The 20122-nt window shown below is 36.8% G+C and overlaps 3 protein-coding genes across 6 annotated transcripts in view; 2 read left to right on the top strand and 1 right to left on the bottom strand.

The window, feature by feature from the left end:
• LOC133879535 (protein unc-13 homolog) overlaps positions 1–8282 on the bottom strand; it is a 63191-nt gene extending 54909 nt beyond the window's left edge. For 2 of the 4 annotated variants that reach the window (XM_062318129.1, XM_062318132.1), the window contains exons 1-7: positions 8015–8282; positions 7539–7607; positions 7119–7294; positions 6974–7038; positions 6299–6644; positions 4355–4421; positions 4052–4205 (exon numbers count right to left, since the gene is read on the bottom strand). In XM_062318129.1, coding sequence (XP_062174113.1) covers positions 4052–4205; positions 4355–4421; positions 6299–6644; positions 6974–7038; positions 7119–7294; positions 7539–7546 — 816 coding nt within the window. In that variant the 5' untranslated portion in view covers positions 7547–7607; positions 8015–8282. Of the gene's footprint in view, positions 1–4051; positions 4206–4354; positions 4422–6298; positions 6645–6973; positions 7039–7118; positions 7295–7538; positions 7626–7721; positions 7752–8014 lie in introns of those variants that run through there. The other 2 variants (XM_062318130.1, XM_062318131.1) reach the window with 2 other exon arrangements.
• Positions 8283–9679: 1397 nt separating this feature from the next.
• Positions 9680–10765, top strand: LOC133880117 (protein CHLORORESPIRATORY REDUCTION 42, chloroplastic). Its single transcript, XM_062318998.1, has 2 exons — positions 9680–10027; positions 10596–10765. The coding sequence occupies exons 1-2, from the start codon at positions 9768–9770 to the stop codon at positions 10696–10698; spliced, it is 363 nt and encodes a 120-aa protein (XP_062174982.1). The 5' UTR covers positions 9680–9767; the 3' UTR covers positions 10699–10765.
• Positions 10766–13767: 3002 nt separating this feature from the next.
• LOC133880116 (probable protein arginine N-methyltransferase 3) lies at positions 13768–20122 on the top strand. The gene is made up of 7 exons (XM_062318997.1): positions 13768–14178; positions 14704–15249; positions 15337–15434; positions 16933–17011; positions 17099–17359; positions 17450–17617; positions 19390–20122. Exons 1-7 carry the CDS (start codon positions 13864–13866, stop codon positions 19822–19824), a joined length of 1902 nt encoding a protein of 633 aa, XP_062174981.1. The 5' UTR covers positions 13768–13863; the 3' UTR covers positions 19825–20122.

Genomic DNA, 20122 nt, shown 5'->3' with positions numbered 1-20122 from the left:
AGAAACCTAAGCTAACCCACAAAAACCCAAAAACAGCCCACATTACCACCCAAGAACCAGCCCACATTACCGCCCAACCCTATGCCCCTAATCCCCTAAGGCTCACAATCTTCAACCATATCCCATCGCCTATGTTCCTCATCAAGGGCAGAGAGGAGAGCCATAGATCTATCCCCCTTATCCCCGAAATACAAAGAGCATGCCATAGACAACTCCGAAGAAGTCAAAGCCTTCTTCCCTTTACATTTCTCCTGAATTAAAGACTTGTAGGAGGGAACATCCAGGGAGGAGGAAGGAAGGATCCTCCCTTCCGGCGAGTCCATGTTCGATCCCTGACAAATCCTCCGACCAGCTTTCCTACGCCTAGAGGGACAGTTCGTGTCACCATAGTTGATGGAACTCTGCAGATTAAGAAGTTCCCTTTTTCCTTTAGACTTCTGGCGCTCAAAAACCTGAAACTCCTCTTCCATGGCGTCCCGAACAGCCAAAGTCCCCTCCCCAAAATCCCCATCCAACGCCCAATCTAAAGGCAAAACTTCCGAATAATCATCTTCATCCTCCTCCCAAACTACAATATCCCCATTGATGGCCTCCTGAGGCACCACCGTTGGGACTGAAATCGGGGGAAGATTAAGGAACCCCTTCCTAAAAATGCCCTGACTCACTGACGTCATTGCCTTCTTTATTGCATGATTTTTTACCACCTTCTCCGCTGTCGTCACTTGACCTGAGACCCCCTTATCCACGAAACCAACTGACATCTTCACAGCTTGCAAAGAGTCAGAAAGTAGCCCATCATCCCATTTTACAGAATGCCTTTCCCTCAGTTTTTTCGCCCTTCTGTAATAACCCTGGAATGGCTTAGATGCCATCACAGGGAGGGGAGAACGCAGCTTCTCTCCTAAAAGAGTAGCACCAGCGGGAGACGGAGCGGCAAAAGAGTGATTAGGGTACTGCATCTTCCCCAGAGGCATGAACTTGAATGAAGTAATAATAGAACCCGCCGGAATACCCAACTCCAGCGCCGGAGAGGGGGGGAAGCCGAACAAGATAGTGGCTGGATACACCCTCGAACTAGAGACCTCCGAATGCACCTGGGAACTGTTCGTTTCACCCCCGACAAGAACCACCGATCTTGGATCTGTCCCTGTAACAGTCGCCGGTAGGGACTCCGGCCTAGGATAGATCTCAGCCGAAGAAGCTGGACTCACACCCACTTTATCTCCCACCTTTGACGCCTCCACACCCCCAGGAAGAATCCGATTCAGAACCAACCCAGAGGACAACTCAGGTATCATCTCCGGCGAGGTTGGCGGCGAACAGGAGATATTAGGTTTCCGCTTGATTCGGGTCACGCGAAAACCCGTAGGTTTTCTAAATTTCCCTGACCCGGTAAAACGGCTCAGGACTCTCCCCACAGCGTGGCCCAAAGCCAAATAAAAACCGGACCCCAACTTGTGCCACGTCCGCAATTTCGAAGATTCAAAATTCAAAAGAGAGCCCTTATTCTGCGGATCTACGGTTTGGTCTATGCCCGACAAAACACGCCGGTGGGCCTCCAAAGAGAAGCAATCCACCGCCAATCTCGGAATATCCTCTGCAATCCGCACCACCGGAAGAAGATCGAAATCGCAAGGAGACGCCCGTGAATCCCATAACCCGGACTGACTATCACCCACCATGGGCAACTTCTTTGCAGCAGTGGTTGAGTCTGCCCTCACAACCTCCACAAATGAAGGCCCCGTCCACTTTGAGGCCATGCCCAGAGCCGATCGATCTTCCTCCAAAGCCTTCTTCTCCGGTGAAGAAGATGAGCGTAGCCTGCCACTCACCGAATCTGAGACGGAGAGTACAGCCTTACTCAGCTCATCTGAAAATTTAAGCCATCCCCACCCTCCACGGCCCTCGGGGATAACAATGGAACCTTTCCGGCCGCCCAACCCGAACATAGTCGCCTCTAGATAGCACCCAGCTTTATTCTCACCTCTTCTAGCAATTAAAACCTTCGAACCCTCTCTAAATGACTTCACAAAAACTTGCTCTGTCTGGATACCCAACATCAATTCCAGAGTCGACGCAAGCCAATCGGCGCTCTGAACATTCAATAAGATCACACCCAGAAAGTTATTCCTCTTCTCCTCCACCCTCAACGTCGACGCCCCATCCAAAACCGAGAAGGTGAAAGCCTTCGACTCCACTAAAAAAACCTTATCCATCATCGATGCCCCCAGGACTCAGACGACCAAAGTCCAAAAAACTACATCGCCGAAGCGAAAGAGAATACCGAAAAACCAATTACAGGACCAGACAATAGGCTGAGAGAGAACGGATCTGAGAGAGGATGGAAGAACTAAGTTGGACGCGCTCTCACGCGCCGTCACTTCTCTCCGAAGAAATGTTAAATTTTATCTCTAGAAACTCCTTTCTAGAAGAAGAAGAAGATGAAGGAATACTAAACCTTAATGAAAGTTTGTGTTTTGGAACGACATTGGTGCCGAATTTCCCTCTCTCTCCTCTTCTCTGTCTTCTCCTTCCTTTAACCAATCTCATTAAAAAGCGTAAAGAGAAGCAACCCAAGTATAGAAGAAGTATACAAGAGAAACACCTAACTAAGAAGGAGAAGAAGAAAACAAATCAAGAAATTCTACGAAATTAGAAAAGCGAGAACAATTGTAAACCAGGCTCATGGAAATCTAGGACTTTCATGACATCTACTTTGATAACATCCTAGAAAATTTGAAAAATAAATAAATAAGCGATAGAAAAGCCGTTTGGACCAAGAGCCTTATCCTCATTCATGTCTTATAACCGCAAACACCTTCGGTGCAGGCAAAGCAAATGTAAGCAGAACTCTTCTTTCTTTCTTTCTTTCTTTTGGTTTTGAGGGGGGGGGGGGGGGGGGGGGTAAGCAAAACACTTCGAGAAAATGGAAATGAGACAAAGAAATCATCCTTGAACACAGATGGGTGAGTGACTAAGTCAATTTTAGGCAAGGAGGAAGACATAGCCTAGAAGAGACCTCTAACAAATTTAGTCCTATAATCAACATAAACATATTACATTTAACAATCTAATCCATAGAACTATTATGAAGCTTATGTTGATGCTTCATCTTCCAAATTTATTATATTAAACCTTTGCCTTCCAATCATTAGGGTACCAGTCATTATGTCCATCCTATGTATATTTCTTTTTCTGACTTTCTCACTCGCTTTTCTATCTCTAGATAGGTGTTTTCCCTGTATACTACCAGTGTACTAAGGGGCGCCTTACGCTTTTTATATAAAATTGATCTCTTACCTATCAAAAAAAAAAGTTTTTAATACTCATGGGTTGCAACTTTTCGCTTTTGAATAAAATTTGGATTACTTATCAAAAAATAAATTAATCAACCCATGGTTGTTCGTTCTGGAAAATAATGGAACATTAAAACCATGTCAGGACATGAGTGGTTTACAAGCATGCTACTTTAATTTCTTAATATATCTCTATTTTTTTTTATAAGTAATTTCTTAATATATCTCTATGATTTAGGAATTCTCTTGTATACTCCATGTGTACTAGGGTTATACACATCCGCGCTTTGAATGAATATACATTACCTATTAAAAAAATTAATTAATTACCATTAAGAAAAGGGGGAATTTAAAACAATTAGGTAAAGTCCACCGGATATAAAATGATTTACAATGCAATGCTTTAGCTCTCTATGCTTTCAAAAGGTTACTTGCAGCAGACTAGAAGACAATTTTAGATGGTTAAAACACTATTTGCTTCATTGCATTCGTTGAATTTATGCCATCCATCAATACGTTCTCTTCCTCTGAAACATGCTACGAGTCTAATTTCAGATATCACTATAAGAGTGATGTTCTACATCTCATTAGGGTCACATGGTATTAAGGTCCACAATACCGTGAAATGAAAAGGAAAACAAGGCATGGTGTGTATTGTGTAACTAGCAGTTTGGAGAGTGAAACAAAAACTAAAATAGAATAGAAAAGGAGTAGAGATGTGAAAAATCCTACATGAGAGTTTCTCTTAAAATTACCTCCATCTGGACACGCATGGTCTCCAACAAGCCAACCAAACCAGGTGCACGTTGTGACTGTGCCACAACATTTTCACTTCTACTACGTCCAAGCTTCCTCATCAACTTGGACCTTTTATCTTTCTTTTTCTCCTTTGATGGTACAATGAGACCCCTGTTTACACAGTGCTAACAAATAAAAACAGTACAGGGTGCAAAAGGTAAAAGAATATAAACAAAGTATGAGAGAGTTCATTGCCAAGCCCTCATTCATCTAACAAAAGAAGAATGATCTGCTGGCCAAACAATATGATAGAAGCATACCCCATAGCCCCGGCACCTGCCAAGAGGATTTCGTATGCAGTTTCACGGAGGTCATCATCAGTGATTCCTGAAAGCAGTAAAAGTACGGAGGTTATTAACAACCATTTCATGCATTATAACTTTTCCTTTCCATGCCACGGTTAATATAAAAATCATCCCAAGAATGCATTTTTTACTTTTGATCGTCATATTACTCAAGGCAACTAAACATAAAGATAAACATGGCATTTACATAATCACATGATTAGACATTAAATGGAATTCCATTATTTCTAACTTTGCCCTATCATCTCCATTATTATCATAATCACAGTCTTACGAGTTATGGCTAATGGTACAGCAGTAATATTACAACGTTGTGATACATGCAAAAATTCCCCTATGAGAGTTAAGCTTTTATATCAATTACCAAAGGAGATAAAGCAAAATCTCTACACTTTCAAAACCCAGCAAAGAGTGGATTTTAAATGAATAGATCTCACTCTAGTGAACAGGGTGAGCCATTAAAAAAAGATACTTGCAAAGAGTCTCAACAAACAAGATTCTTTTGATATTTACCAATATTGCAAATAATTTATTTATTTTTCCAAGTTACATCTCTCACATAATATAATTCTTATCAAAGCTAAATATTCATGTTGTTGCTTGGTCATCTCCATGATGATGATACATTCTTATTCTAGCATCCAACTTTCTTTAGGTAAATCAGTCAGTCCCCATACATCTAGGCTATTCTTAACCCCAGTCAATGCATAGAATTTGATACAAAAAATTTGTAATTTGATTTCAGGTATTGGGTTTGGTTTTGGACATGTATATATTCTTTTCAAAGTGAGTCAGAAAATCAAAAAGAGAGAAGATGATTGGCGATGGATGCAATAGAAGAGTGGGCCCAAGGGTTTTTATAATAAAAAATGTGGAAGATAAAACAAGATAAAGCAATCAAGTGGGACTGGGGACGAACACTCCACAAAGCCATGTAGCACATTTTACCGCCCCATTGTGCCCTTACTGCTGACAACAGGTTTGGCATAATGTATATAATGGTTAATATATTTATTTTTAAAGTGACTCCATAAACTCAAAAAAATAAAATAACAATATAAAAAATGGACCCAAAGGTAGTTATATCGAAAAAATGAGGGAGAAAAACAAAGTAAAACCATCAAGAGCTTGGGACTGCAGATGAAAACTACCCAAAGCCATGCAGCATATCATATGCCATGTTGTCCCTTTAACTGTGTCAGCCACAGGTTTGGCATATTATATGTAACGTCTAGATCATTTAACTGTGAGACTTCATATAACTTACTAAACTCATTGCAAACTTTTGTCTATCTGATGCTATCTTATGCCTTATGTTGTCCTTTGAAAAGAATACAAGAAAGTCAAGTTGTGGTCAGATAATTATGTAGTTTGATATTTTTGTAACTGTGCACAAGAAAACATATATTATCAAGATACTTTACAATGTAGGAATGTTACTAAAACTTGTTAAATGTCAAAAAAAATGTATAAAAAAGAATATTTACTTGCTTCTTTTTCGGTTAAGCTAGGTGAGATTTCAGTTTAGGCCTGACCCACCCAACCCTTTACCACCTGAGCCAAGTCCAAGAGCAATTGTAAAGTACTAGCCATTAATTAGACCAATTAAGAAGTAGTAAAATTCTGTGGCTCCACACAAAGAGAATAATTCAAGTATGGGTATAGGTCTTTAACATTGATTATTTATGCTTAATATGCATAGGTCATATTATCAACTTCAAGTAATCCCATGTGCTTCATTTTTTTTTTCACTATTCCTGCTAGTTCTGAGATGGTTCCTTCCCTAACCTACCTGACTAAAAGGGGCACTTAGACAAGATTTAATACCTTGGCAGCATGGGATGAGCTGCAAAGAACCTATCCTCCCACTACATATACCAAGATCTTAATCCTTTTTACCTGTTACAAAAGAAGGCAATTTGAGTGCAAGATCAGCAGCATCACTTGTGTTCCTTCTTGACATTCTGAGACTATTGACCTCTTCAGCATCATCATCATCCTCAAAATCTTCAATGTCATCTACGGTTAGTTCTTGAACTTGTGTGGAGTTAAAAGAGCCCGATCTCGTCACACTTGATACAATGGGTGATGGTACAAAAGCAGGAGGCGGTGTGGAAACAGGAGATGATGTGTATGCAGGAGGAGGTGTGAAAGCAGGAACAGGTGGTGGTGCCCGTTTTGGAGGTGAACCTGAATATTCAGGATTTGTAACCAAATAAAATTCACGGGCATAACCTGTATTCCTCTGATAAAGGCAGAAGAATTAAAGTTCAAACATTAACAGCAAGAACAAGATAAACAAAATGCTCGACGAACTAATTAGCAGATGTTGGCAAGCAGGTACAGAAATCATGAGCAGAATTTTCTTTTTGAAGATGCATCAAAACCAAAAAGCATGAAAAATACAACCATCCATGACAAGAGGTACTTTTCACTATATTAGTCAGAGCGCAGGCATGTGTGTGTGACACGCAAATAACTGGCCATTACTTATGCACACATGCGCAAGCACCTACATGATTAATATAATGAATAAACAATGTCATGAGCTGCACACAGTGAGACAAGGCTTACAACTTGGGGTAACCCGGTGTGATCGTGATAATCTCTAATAGCTTCAGATAGTTCAAGCATTCCACCTGCACTAAAAAAGAGTCATTTGAATGAAAAATTCTAGTAAAAATACAACCCAAAGGAAGTTAGAAACAAGGTCAGCCACCTTTTTTAGCACAATTGAGGACATAATCGACACTAACTTGGTCCAGATCCACGTCATCTAGCGTAACCGCGCCAGGAGGCATCGCAACTTTCTTTATCAGACTACCAGAAAGTATAAAATCAAGAAGTATTCGCCTGTCCCGCCTGTATCTTTGTAGAACCTCCACAGCATCCTCCCTTTATTTAGACATGTCATAATCCATAAGTATGATCGACAAGCCCGTGAACTCAGCATATATACACATACATACATACATACATAGATATACATATATAATGTCACTTGCAATTTCACAGTATGAATTAGTTCATACTTATAAATTGTACATGCAATACATTCATTCAAATGTGTGTATCGATATATACAACGGTGTGAGTATTGAGATTCAGATAAGAAGTTTCATAATGGACGGATACATACTCTTCCATGGCAAACTGAACAACAACTTAATCGAATGCCACGAACTTCAGCTCCTCAAGACTGCTATCTCTGCAACCCAAGCATAATCTACAAAAATTAATTAATTTGAAAACACACACAAATTTATTGTCATTGCATTGCTTCGAATATAGTTAGATCTCGATAAATCAGCTGATACTCTACTAGCAAGTAACAGCGGCTTTTATATGCTCTGTTTGGTAGGTAAGAAACTGGAAGAAAAGAAAAGAACAAAAAGAAAAAAGAGTTTGCAAGTTAAGCTAAAAACTTCATTCTTCTCAGTCTCTTATCCCGAGATCTGGATTCTTTTCTTCTGCTAAAAGCTTTCTTGGTAACCAAACAGAGCCTATAAACTCAAAGCAAAAATGTGAAAAGAAAAGGCTCAATAACCATGAGATCTCGAACTCAAATTAAAAAAAAAAAAAAATAGTGAAAATATAGAAGTCAATGGGACTCACGCAATAGAAGTGGTGCTTTTGATTGGAGGAATAGCAGAGAATGACAGTCAAATGCGAAGGAGGCCTCCAAGGGAGAGACGGTGACGTTAATGGGAGTAGAATTTAGAACAGGAGTGAAACGGTCAGTTTTGAATACTATTGGTAGCTCTCAGCGGCAAATGTTCCGGTGCCTGTCACCGGAGCAGAGAGAGAGAGCGAGAGGGGTAGCGAGTCAGAGTTGATAATTGATTTTTGATCCAATAAACTTTTATTTATTTACTTTTGTGTTTTGGAATTTATTTTTGTAGAGGCAAATGGTAAAGCTGTATATATACCTGTGATTCTGAAGATAATAATTAGAAATTATACGCACGCACGTGCCGCGCCGTTTTGTTGGACGGTTTGGAATGTGGTTTGACATCAATGCCCCGCTTCACCCCAATATTGGCCAGTCTAATTATTATCCTATTTATTTAATTCTTTTTGCTTTTTAGTAAACTTGAGAAAAAATAAAAGGAAAAAGTTGACGATCTGTATTATTATTATTATTTTTATATAAGTTGACGATCTGTATTAAGTTATTAAGTATAATTCCAAACTTATATGAAAAGAATACTCTTTTATGCTATCGGTTCCGGTCATTTGAAATGGGATGGATAATATTTTTGATTTTGACATATGAGCTCTATGTCAATTCGGTGTTCTTTGTTTATTTTCGAAAGAAAAAAAATGAAAATTTAAAAACTAATTTTCATGTAATTTTAATTTAATCTCTAAGTTTTATCTTCTTTTATTAAAGTAAAAATTAACATTTAAGTCAATAAAAACTTGTAAAAAAAAATTAAAAGTTATTTTCACTGTGACTATCATTTTAATTATATAGGATTTAGGAGTCGTATTTGTACTTTTGTATACGCGTATTTTTTTTCTTCGAAAGTTGCATAGTTTTATGGTTTTAAAAATGCTACACATATTTAAACTTTTATAGATAAAGCATTATTAATTGAAGTGGAACTTTTTTATTAGTGATAATTAAAACAATTAATAAAAAAAAATGATATGAACACTAATGAATAAGCTCTACGTCATCAAGTAAGACTTCTTTTATAAAAATTTAATTATGTATAGCATTTTTCAAAGAGTTTAAATACTTTAAAGTTTAAACAGTTAAAATATGATCTTTTATAAGATACAATTCTTAACCGCATAATTTTAGAGAATTATTTTAAAAAATAAAAAATAAAACTTATTCCGAGGACAAAAGCGATCAATAATTGTATCTTAACTTTAAACCGCCACCCGAACCGTATCAGTCTGCTCTTTCCAATCCCTCCATTACTGCACTGTCAGCACACATGGCCAAAGACCTCCCACCGAAAGAGATTCACAAGAAACGGAATCAATGGACTACGAACTCGAAGAAGAAAGCGAAGACGAAGAGCTCGAAGCCTGGGAAGACTGGGAAGCCGAAAAGGATGACGTAGAAGAAGAAGGCTCCGACTCCGACTCCGACTTCCTTTGCTTCTTCTACGACTCCAGTACGGTTCGTACAATTTCTTAGAAGACTAGGCTACTTATGCCCTTTCCATGGGCCTAGTCCATCCTATTTTGGGCCTCACAGTAGAAGCCCAAGGATTTTTGGCCCCTTTTTAATTTGTTAATGGGACTCTTTATCTATTGGACGGCTCCGGACGTATCTTCTCTACAAACAAAAAAGAAACACCAAGATCGAAAACTTGTTTTGAGAACCACAGAAGCAAATATCCTTTTTGTCATGGCATTATCTATATCTTCCACTTCCACGATGATATTTTCCAAGTCCCCTCAGTTCGTGAATCGCTTGAGAGTGGTTAAAACAAAGTGTGAATCAAAAGAGCCACCACCTGAGACCGGCCGGCCGCCGGCAAAAAGTTCAAAACTTGAAATAGGCTCCCCTGTTATTGTTATCGAGGCTCCCAAAATGATAAAGACCGCTGCATCTGTTCCATGCCTTCGGGTGAATTCTGGCTTAGTCAACCCTGGTGATGTGGGAAGGTACTCTTATTATCTCTCCGGCCATCTCCCTTGCAATTTCCATGCATGCATAACTCTGGGTATTATTTTATTTTTTGAAAAACTTTGCACCGAGCTTCAATCACTTTTCCAATCTCTTTTCAAAATTTAAAAACCCTCAATTTAGAGTAGTTTTTTTTTTTTTTTGAAGGAACAATTTAGAGTAGTTAAATTCAAATTCAATTTTTTTTTAATAATTTTCAATTAAAGATAAATTTAGGATTTTATATATTAAAAAAGAAAACAGGGGTATAAAGGTCATTTCACCTCTTTGCCGTTTGATTTAATTACAAACCCTAATAGAGATGTGACATTGTAAAAATTTAAAAATTATATACACTAAATTTAGAGTTTCCAAACTTTTGAGATAATTGTAAATGTCATTAAAATTCATGGGTTTAAATGAAGTTTTTCTTAATTTTTTTTTACAAATGTTAATCAAAGTGCTAATTTTCACTATCACGACACCAAATTGTATGACAGTCGTATAACAGTTTACTTATATATATTGCATATTAAATACTTATTATTCATGTAAAAAATTGTGCAGAATTGTGTCAAGAAAGCCTAAGGATTTATGGGCCGTTCGGCTTACAGTTGGCACTTATCTCATAGATGGGAAATATTTCAAGCCCTTGCAGCTTGATGAATGATTCAGTAGGCTCTATCAGCTTGTTTTTAATTTGAAGCATTGGAGGACATCATCTTGTCCAAGCATAAGCTCAAGCTGAAAGTAGTAGGCATTAGGAGACCTAGCCTTGTGTATGATTTTGGGTTTGTTTTATTTCTGCCAAGCCTCTATATATATATATATATATATATATATATATATATATATATATATATAGAGAGAGAGAGAGAGAGAGAGAGAGAGAGAGAGAGAGAGAGAGAGAGAGAGTTATCTCCTGATTATGCTTTAGAGGCTCAGGGCTGAGCCCTTTGTTTGCAACATAGCATCCAATAGGTTTTGTAATTCCTTGGTCACAATGCTACAGTAATAGAGCAGATCTAATTGTTAGCAGAAAATAAAAAAGATATCTCCTAATTAATTGGTGTGATGGGCTTGAAATCGGTTAATTAATTAATTAGCATTTTAGTTATATTTAATTAATTTGTATTAATCCTGCAGAAACGAAATTCTTAATACCTATAAAATAGGTTTCAAAAAAGTACCAAGATCCTGATAAACAAAAAAATTAAACATCATACACAAAATCCTGATAAATTAATTACTTAATAATGTTCAGATAAGCAAATTCATAAACAAACTAAACATCGTCCACCATAACATATCTTAATAAATTAAATTCTTAAACAGATCCCGATTATCAAATGAAACATCATTCACAATAACCATTAGTGATAAACAAATTAAACATCATAAATCCTTGATAAGCTAAAATATTTCATTTACTTTCTTTGTCCTTCGCTGTTGAACAATATCCCAAAAAAAATTCATCAATACTACTGTTTGCTTACATAAAAACAGTCATTCATGTGAATTTTAATTCTTTGTATTATATAAAAAGAATAAGGACCAAAGAATTGACAACAACTGAGAAGCAATCACAATCATGTAAAATAAAAGAAGTTTGGGTGGTGAAGAGCTATTTATCACAAGGGTGGGGACTAAATTATTATACTAATAATATTAATGCCGACGGCCCATTTAGAAATGTTTTCAATTTATTAGTTATGAAAAGTTGCCTTCAAGAAACACGTAACAAAAATAATTTTGTTGACAAAGTATCTAAAAAAAAAAAAGTGTTTCCAATAATGAGAAACCAAGAAATTAATTTTGAATGCATAATTGATGTATGTTTGGCCATGCAATTTTGCAGTTTAAAAGTGTGTATTTAAACAAAATTGTTAAAAGTGTGTTTCAAAAATTGACATTTTGAAAACGTGAAAAAAATTAATGTTTTCAAATCTCAAATAAAAGGGGTGCGCTTTAAAAAAAATGATTTTAAAGGATAAATCACAATTTTAAAAGCAAATATCGATTTTATCAAACGTTTAACTGCATTTTTATTGACCGTGTTTTGAAATTGTTATTTATTTTTTATTTTTTAAAAATGCATGTTATAAAACCGTTAAACTGAATGGACCCTAAAACTCTAAAAGTCCTAAAAAGAAAATAATAAGTAAAAGTTCTAATGATGATATGGGACTATAAATACACTCAAGGGAAATTTCATTGCGATAATTTCCTGAGTTTATCATAAACTTGATTTTAGGCTTTAGAAACATCAATTTGGAGTTTTTAGTTTTTGGCACTATACAAGATTAATTGGTAAATGTGTGTGTGTTTTTTTTTTTTTAAAAAAAATTGACTACATATAAGAAAATTTCCTTTGATAAAACTCGGAAGAGAATACTAAACCTCATAAACAATAAAAGAAAAGAATAATAAACTATTGTTCGTGGTTATTGTCGTGTTATTATATATATATATTCTTTTTTCTTTTTTTTTTTATGAAAGTAAAAATTAACATTTAACTCAATAAAAACATGTTAAAAAAAGGGAGATAATTGCACTATTGATTTTTATGATTGGCTTAAATTACAAATCACTCATTCTAGTATCAAAATTAATTCAAAGATCCATGTGATTGGCTTAATTTACAAATCGTTCATTAGAGTCAAATTTCGTTAAAATTTTTAACAGATTTCGCTAGACCAGCCTAGACGCCACTTCAGCGCCAATAAGAATTATATATTTATAGTTTTATATTTTTTATTCAGATCGACACGTGTCGTTATCTTATTGGTACTAACGTGGCAAATTAACGGATTCTATTAACTTAAGGGATAATTGCACCGTTGGTCCCTGTGGTATGCCATAATTATTTTTCACTCCCTATGGTTTAAAAAGTGCATGGGAGGTCCCTGTGATATGCAATAATTGCGTTTTACTTCCTGGGTCGATTTTTCGTCCACAATTTTGACGAAATCTGTTAGCCCTACATGTCAGCGACACGTGTCGCCAATAAGATGGCGACACGTGTCATAAAAATATAAATTTATTAATAAATAAATAAATTTATTTAAAAAAAAAACAAAAAAAAAATGGCAGGCAATGGGGGTGGCCGCGCGCCACCCCCAAAGGCCGCCGGGGGTGGCGCGAGGCCACCCCCAGTGGCCGAGGGTGGCGCGGGCCACCCCAGCCACCCCCTTGCTACCTTTTTCCTTTTTTTTTTTTTTGAATTTTAATCTTAATTTTTTTAAAAAAATAAGTATTTTTTAATAAATTTATATTATTTTATTAAGATGGACATGTCAGCGCCATGTGTTGCCAATAAGATGGCGACACGTGGCATTTGACGGAATCTGTTAAAAATTTTAACGAAATTTGACTGTAGGGATCGATTTGTAATTATTGCATATCACATGGACTTCCCATGCACTTTTTAAACCATTGGGGGTGAAAAATAATTATGGCATACCACAGGGACCAACGGTACAATTATCCCTTAACTTAATTGATTGAAAAATGACTTAAGGGAGTAATTCGTAATTTTAGTTTACCACAATGACCTTACAATAATTTTTTATACTATAGAAAGTGATTCGTAATTTAGGCCAACATAAAGACCAATAGCGTAAATTTTTGAAAAAAAGAAGTTATTTAACTTATTTTCACGGTAACTATCATTTTAATTATATAGGATTTAGGAGTCGTATACTCATATTTGTACTTTTGTACGTGTGTGTGTTTTTCTTTTCCTTGAAGTTGCATAGCTTTAGGGTTTAAACACTTTAAACCGCCACCCGAACCGTACCACTCTGCTCTTTCGAATCCCTCCGTAACAGCACACATGGCCAAAGACCTCCCACCAAACGAAGGTTCACAAGAAACAGAAGCAATGGACTACGAACTCGAAGAAGAAAGTGAAAACGAAGAGCTCGAAGCCTGGGACGACTGGGAAGCCGAAAAGGACGACGTAGAAGAAGAAGGAGACGTCTCCGACTCCGATTTCCTTTGCTTCTTCTGCGACTCCAAGTACGGTTCGTGCGATGCGCTCTTCGAGCATTGCAGCACTTCGCACCGCTTCGATTTTCGCGGTATTCGGACAAGCTTGGGTTTGGACTTTTACGGTGCGTTTAAGCTCATCAACTACGTCCGCTCTCAGGTCAGTGTCTTATTTGATTTGATATCTGTTTGGTTGCTGAGAAAACGAGGGAAAGTAGAGTAAAAGAATTTTTGGCGTTATAACTCACGCTGGATTAAAATTCAGTATTTTATGAGCTTTGTATTTAGTTTTGGTTGCTGAGAAAACCGAGGAATTACGAGACGGAAATTCATGCCGAATGAAGTAAAATAACCGTGTAAGGCTCATTTTGGTTGAAAATGTTGCTGTGTGCTGTCTTTTCTTGCATATTCTCAGCACTCAGAGAATATTTTTTGGTTTGCTTTGTAATCTCTGCTTGGTTGTCAAGAAAATGGAGAGCAACAACTGAAAAGAAGGAAACTGGAATCGATGTGTTCTATTATTGCAATTCACTCAGTTTAATGGTCATTGTCGTGTCTAAGTCCAATGATGAAAACCATGTCATCATTGATTCGTGTGCGAGATTGCGAGGTTAATAACTTAGTGCATATCAAATTTTCATGGTGTGATATTTTCTTATCATCTATCACTCCTTTTTCATACCAGGTGGCAGAAAACAGATGTTGGAGTTGTGGTGTTACCTGTCAGTCTAACCAAGATCTTCAGAATCATTTACATGAAACAGTCAACGTTGAGGACATTAAGCCGCTTTGGGAAGACGATAGATATCTAAAACCTTTCATGAAAGACGACTCACTCTTGTACAGTTTCGGTGAAGATGAAGAAGACTATACTGCATCAGTTGACAAAGAGGAACTAATGAGGGATTTGGAGAATTTTGAAGAGAATGCTATTGATGATGAGAATGCAGGGGACACTACTGCATTTAGTGCTGATACCTGTGACAAAAATGGAGGGAGAATTGTTTCTGCTTCCAATGACTATTCACCCACAGCAAGTTCCTTGGAGAAGGTGATTGTCAATGGTGTGGATTCAAGAGAACATGCTGGCTCAGCTGGTAGAAAATTGAAAGATGAACATTTAAGAGCTTCTTTTCCAACTCTTATTGCAAAGGATATCAAGAATGCGAACAAGAATTATTTTGGGGCTTATAGTTCATTTGGCATTCACAGGGAGATGATAAGTGATAAGGTTCGTAGTTTATCTCTTGGTTTCTGGTAGAAGTGAACTTTAGTTGTGTCAATTTTTGCTAGTAAAAAAGCTTGATGGTTATTGCAGGTAAGAACAGATGCTTATAGACAAGCTATCTTGAAAAACCCTTCTCTCCTGAATAATGCTGTTGTGATGGATGTAGGTTGTGGGACTGGCATACTAAGGTTAGATGACAAATATGCGATGTCTTACTGTTGTTATGATTAGAAGAGTTTTAACTGTTTATTTATTTGCATCATAGTCCACTATTCCATTACCTGGTGCTGATGCAGTTGAGACCATTAATTGAAATTCTGAATCACACTACGGTTTTGACTTCCTGACTCTGTGTTCTATATTGCAAACATTCATCGTAACATTTCCAGTTATATGAATATCCTCGGTCATCATTATTTTTGTATTAGGGAAGTCTATTTTAAATGTAAAACACTTTTTTTTCTATACCCGCACATGATAATATAAATATCTCATGATAATTGATATATGGAAGTACTCCTTTTGAAACATTAGCATGTTATGATGGGAGGCTACGGTTAGAAGGCTATCATGCTTAATTCATGTAAATTAGAGCCCTTTCCTTTTGTTCGGGGAAAAAAAACAATATGACAATGGCTTAAGCTTAATGTCCTTTAGTGAGGGCTTATATACACTGTTGGGACACTTCTTGACAGCTTATTACGTTTGCACTAATGGTTTTCAACATAGTATTAGTCTAGCAGTGTGTTGTTTGCCTAAAAGGTTTTCTGTTGGAAATTTGGAATCCTTTGAATCCTGGGAAAACTTCACCCATTTCAGTATCCGTTTGTCTTTTTTTTTTTCTTTTTTTTTCATGGTTCTATAATCTCTTGATACTTTAAGCTTTTGTTGTTCACGGTTTCCCATCGGGTAATAGAGAAAGATGAAGAATGATAGAGCAATAAAGAGTTTCATGGCCTATCTATTGATTTGAAAAAAAAATGTTGTATAGTTATGTTTGTCTTACTAGCTGAATTTTGCTTGATAAAATTGTGTGTGTGATGTGCATTAATGGGACCCATGGCTTGCCAGTCCCTATACACATTTGACATTGGGATTCTTTTAGCTGTTCTAGATCTAAGTTGTATCATTAAAACCATTCTTTCATTTCAAAATTGTCTTTACTGCTCTTTCTTAATCCTCACTCATTTTTGGGGTTTGGTTTTGGATACCACATCAGATTGCTACGGTATATTGGCAGATGCCATTAACCATGTAGGCTGTTTCTATTGGTATGTTCCATCTTATGGTTGAAGCACTAGGATAAATGAGCCATTTATGAGGTGCATTTGCCTAAAACTTTTAACTCTAACTTAACAGTCCTTTACTTGGCTTCTCTTGTATACCGCTTGTGTACCTGGGGGCACCTTATGCTTTTAATGATATCTTGATTACTTATTTAAAAAAAAAAAAAAAAAAAAAAGGTCCCTTAGTTGAGATTCATTAAAAAAAAGGGTCCTTTACTTGGGATAGCCAATCTCCATATACCAACACTTACGAGAAGGAAAAAAAAAAGGTTACATGTAATAATGATTAGTGAGGCCATCTATTTGTTCATTATATAATTCATCTGTCTATATGTCTCTTTTGACTAGGATTGTTTATCTGATTCTTTTTTCTTTTTTTCCCTCCTTTTTCTTTCACTAGTCTATTTGCGGCTCAAGCTGGGGCTTCAAGGGTAATTGCAATTGATGGAAGTGAGAAGATGACCAGAGTTGCAACTCAGGTAATATTTCCTAGTTTTATAGCTACCAAAGTCACCTTTGTATTTCCTCTCACTGAGTTTTGCCCTCCTTTTGTTTGTTGTTTGCAGATTGCAATGGATAATGGCCTTTGGCGGAGTGAAAGCCAAAATGAAGGTAATAAGCATCCCACAGGGGTAATAGAAGTGGTTCATGGTATGGTTGAAGAGCTTGATAAATCTTTACAAGTTCAACCTCAAAGCGTTGATGTATTATTGAGTGAATGGATGGGGTATTGCCTACTTTATGAGTCAATGCTAAGCTCGGTGCTCTTTGCACGGGACCGATGGTTGAAGCCTGGAGGTGCCATCCTCCCTGACACTGCAACTATTGTGAGTCCCATACAATATTCCATTCGCTTGTCAAACTAGTGCTTTTTAGTTCTTGTGAGCTTATCAATTTCTCTTTCAATTTCTTCGCAGTTTGTTGCTGGATTTGGTAGGGGTGGTACTAGTCTTCCATTTTGGGAAAATGTATATGGTTTCAACATGTCTTGTATTGGCAAGGAACTTGTTGGAGATGCTGCGAAAATTCCTATTGTTGACATTGTGGATAATAATGATATAGTGACTAGTTCTGGAGTTCTTCAGGTTAGTGTTACCTCATTAAAAGTGACCAGTTCCGTTTAAAATATTTAAATAGATGAAATTTTCTTCTTTTGTTTTGTTTTGGGGGGGGGGGGGGGGGTGGAGGATATGACGTAGTATCTTTAAAGCTTCCCTATTAGTTTATGCTAGAATTGCATCCACGTTTACTTTGGCTTGTGTAATGAATCTGGATTTCCTGGAATTTCTTCATATTGTTCATGAGTTTTAAAACCCTAAAGGAAATATTTTTTTTTTGATAAGTAAAATATATTGAAAAGGCGCAAAAGGGGCGCAACCCATAGTACACAGGATGTATACAAAAAGCCCCTAATTTAAAGAAAAAAGAGAACACCTATTTTCAAAGGAAATATTAGTAATTTAAATTAAACTTTTCCAGTTTCACCCCCAAAGGACCAAGCTTAGGTAAAGTTGCCAGAGTATGCGGAAGATAGGGTTGATATCATCATTTACAATTCATCTGTGTATATATATAAGAACTATAGAATCCAGTTGTATAGATAGCGTCATTGTCATCTACATCCAGAAAGCCGTATGCTTGAAATATTTAAAGGTGAAAAGGATAAAGAGAGATTCTGGTTTTAAAAACCTCTTGTTAGTATCTTTTGGCCTAATTTTTCCGAAGTTCTTGTTCGCCTACATTATTTGGAACCGGCTAAACTTTCTGAAATAGGGAAATGATGCTGGCTTTGTTTTAGTTTTGTTTTTTTTTTTTTGTTTTTTTGTTTTTTTTTTTTGTTTATTCTCTTGGGTACCCCTTAAAACTTCAAAATTTCTAAATTTTCTTCTAATAGTCGTTGAGTTCTTTGTGCATGATCATCAAGGCAGGTACAAACTTTTATGGAATTGCATTAAAAAAGTTATAAGAGTTATTTTTGAGTTCGATATGCCATTTAGTTTAGCTGGTAAAATCTCTTAAAATTGTTCCAGAGATCGATAATTGAATTCCTCTCCTTCACCCTAAAAAATGAGTTGGAAAAAAATAATCTTTGACTTGAAGGTGCCAACAAATTCAAAATTGTTTTGACGTCATACCAAATACATAGGAATTAGGGTCAAATCTTGCTTTTACTTGGATTGGATGGTTTATGTTTATGGGAAGGACCCCCCCCCCCCCCCCAAAAAAAAAAAAAAATAAATAAATTGAGTTTTCTTTCAATTGGAGATTCTGTATACTTCTCTTTTTTGGTTAAACACAATTTTTTTTGGATGCATAATTCCCTTAACTTCTCACACCATTCTTTTTGACAAAACGCAATTTTTTTTGGATGCGTAATTCCCTTAACTTCTCACACCATTCTTTTTGACAAAACACAATTTTTTTTTGGATGCATAATTCCCTTAACTTCTCGCACCATTCTTTTTGGCACTATGGTTTGTCGTTCCCATTTTTAGGTCACGATTCAAATATTCTGGACCAACTCTAATTCCTAGATTAAGGGTAAAACCTTGATTAATCTTCTTGTAGGAAACTTTTGATCATAAACATACTAACTATACATGCCTTATTATACTTCTATGATGTACTGATCCCAGAAGAATTGTATTTAGTAATCGAAGCATATTGAAGCATACTAATTCAGTGATATTGTTTTTCCTGATTCTATTATCCATTTGTGGGACAGAAATGAAATTGACGAGTCTATCCTTTTCTCTTAAATAAAAATACCTTACTTAGATTTCATATCGGCGTTTTGATGTATAAATCTGGTTTTGAGTAGTTTGTGTTAAAATGCAATTTTTTTCTTTGGCTTCAGACTTTTGACTTGGCAACAATGAAACCCAATGAAGTGGATTTCACTGCAAGTGCTGTGCTGGAAAGCCTCTCAAATGATTTGGAATGCCGAACAACATGGTGTTACGGGGTTGTCTTGTGGTTTGAGACTGGTTTTACCAGCAGGTTCTGCAAAGAAGTGCCAGTTGTGTTGTCCACATCCCCGTCCACACCCAAAACGCACTGGTCGCAAACAATCCTTACCTTCCAGGAGCCGATTGCCATGGCATCAGCAAAACCGAGTGGCGACAGATTTGCAGCAGTTGGCACCGATGCCTGTCCCGCTACGAAAATTCATTTGCGCATTAGCATTGCTCGTGCTGTCGAACATCGCAGCATTGACATTTCCTTAGAAACTGCAGGTATTGGCCCTGATGGTAGGAAACGCAAGTGGCCTGCACAACTCTTTACTCTATAAGCTAGGACATATCCATCGACCATCGTTGCTGCTGAACATTGCAGCATTGACATTTCCTTAGAAACTGCTGGGATTGTCCTGTTCAAAAAAAGAAAAAAAAGAAACTGCTGGGATTGGCCCTCACAGCTTTTTAATCTACGTGAGGGCATAGCCGATGGATCAAAAGCTGAGGTCATCACACTGGTATTTTCCGTTTTGTTAGCCAGTGGGATTAGTTTTGGCGCGTTTTGTTTTGTTGTATTCATTATCCGATTACTTACTATAATTTATTCAATCTTCTAAAAAGCTTTCACTATCG

Source organism: Alnus glutinosa, chromosome 10, assembly GCF_958979055.1.
Source record: "Alnus glutinosa chromosome 10, dhAlnGlut1.1, whole genome shotgun sequence".
Lineage (NCBI taxonomy): Eukaryota > Viridiplantae > Streptophyta > Magnoliopsida > Fagales > Betulaceae > Alnus > Alnus glutinosa.
Note: the sequence above shows the minus strand (reverse complement) of the source record. Positions and strands in the feature narration are given on the sequence as shown.

Excerpts from the sequence above, each read along its gene's own strand:
- LOC133880117 (XM_062318998.1), top strand. The coding sequence starts at position 9,768 with ATGGCATTATCTATATCTTCCACTTCCACGATGATATTTTCCAAGTCC. Across the intron at positions 10,028-10,595 it reads AACCCTGGTGATGTGGGAAG|AATTGTGTCAAGAAAGCCTA; the intron begins GTACTCTTATTA and ends AAAATTGTGCAG.
- LOC133880116 (XM_062318997.1), top strand. The coding sequence starts at position 13,864 with ATGGCCAAAGACCTCCCACCAAACGAAGGTTCACAAGAAACAGAAGCA. Across the intron at positions 15,435-16,932 it reads TGTGGGACTGGCATACTAAG|TCTATTTGCGGCTCAAGCTG; the intron begins GTTAGATGACAA and ends TTCTTTCACTAG. Across the intron at positions 17,618-19,389 it reads CTAGTTCTGGAGTTCTTCAG|ACTTTTGACTTGGCAACAAT; the intron begins GTTAGTGTTACC and ends CTTTGGCTTCAG.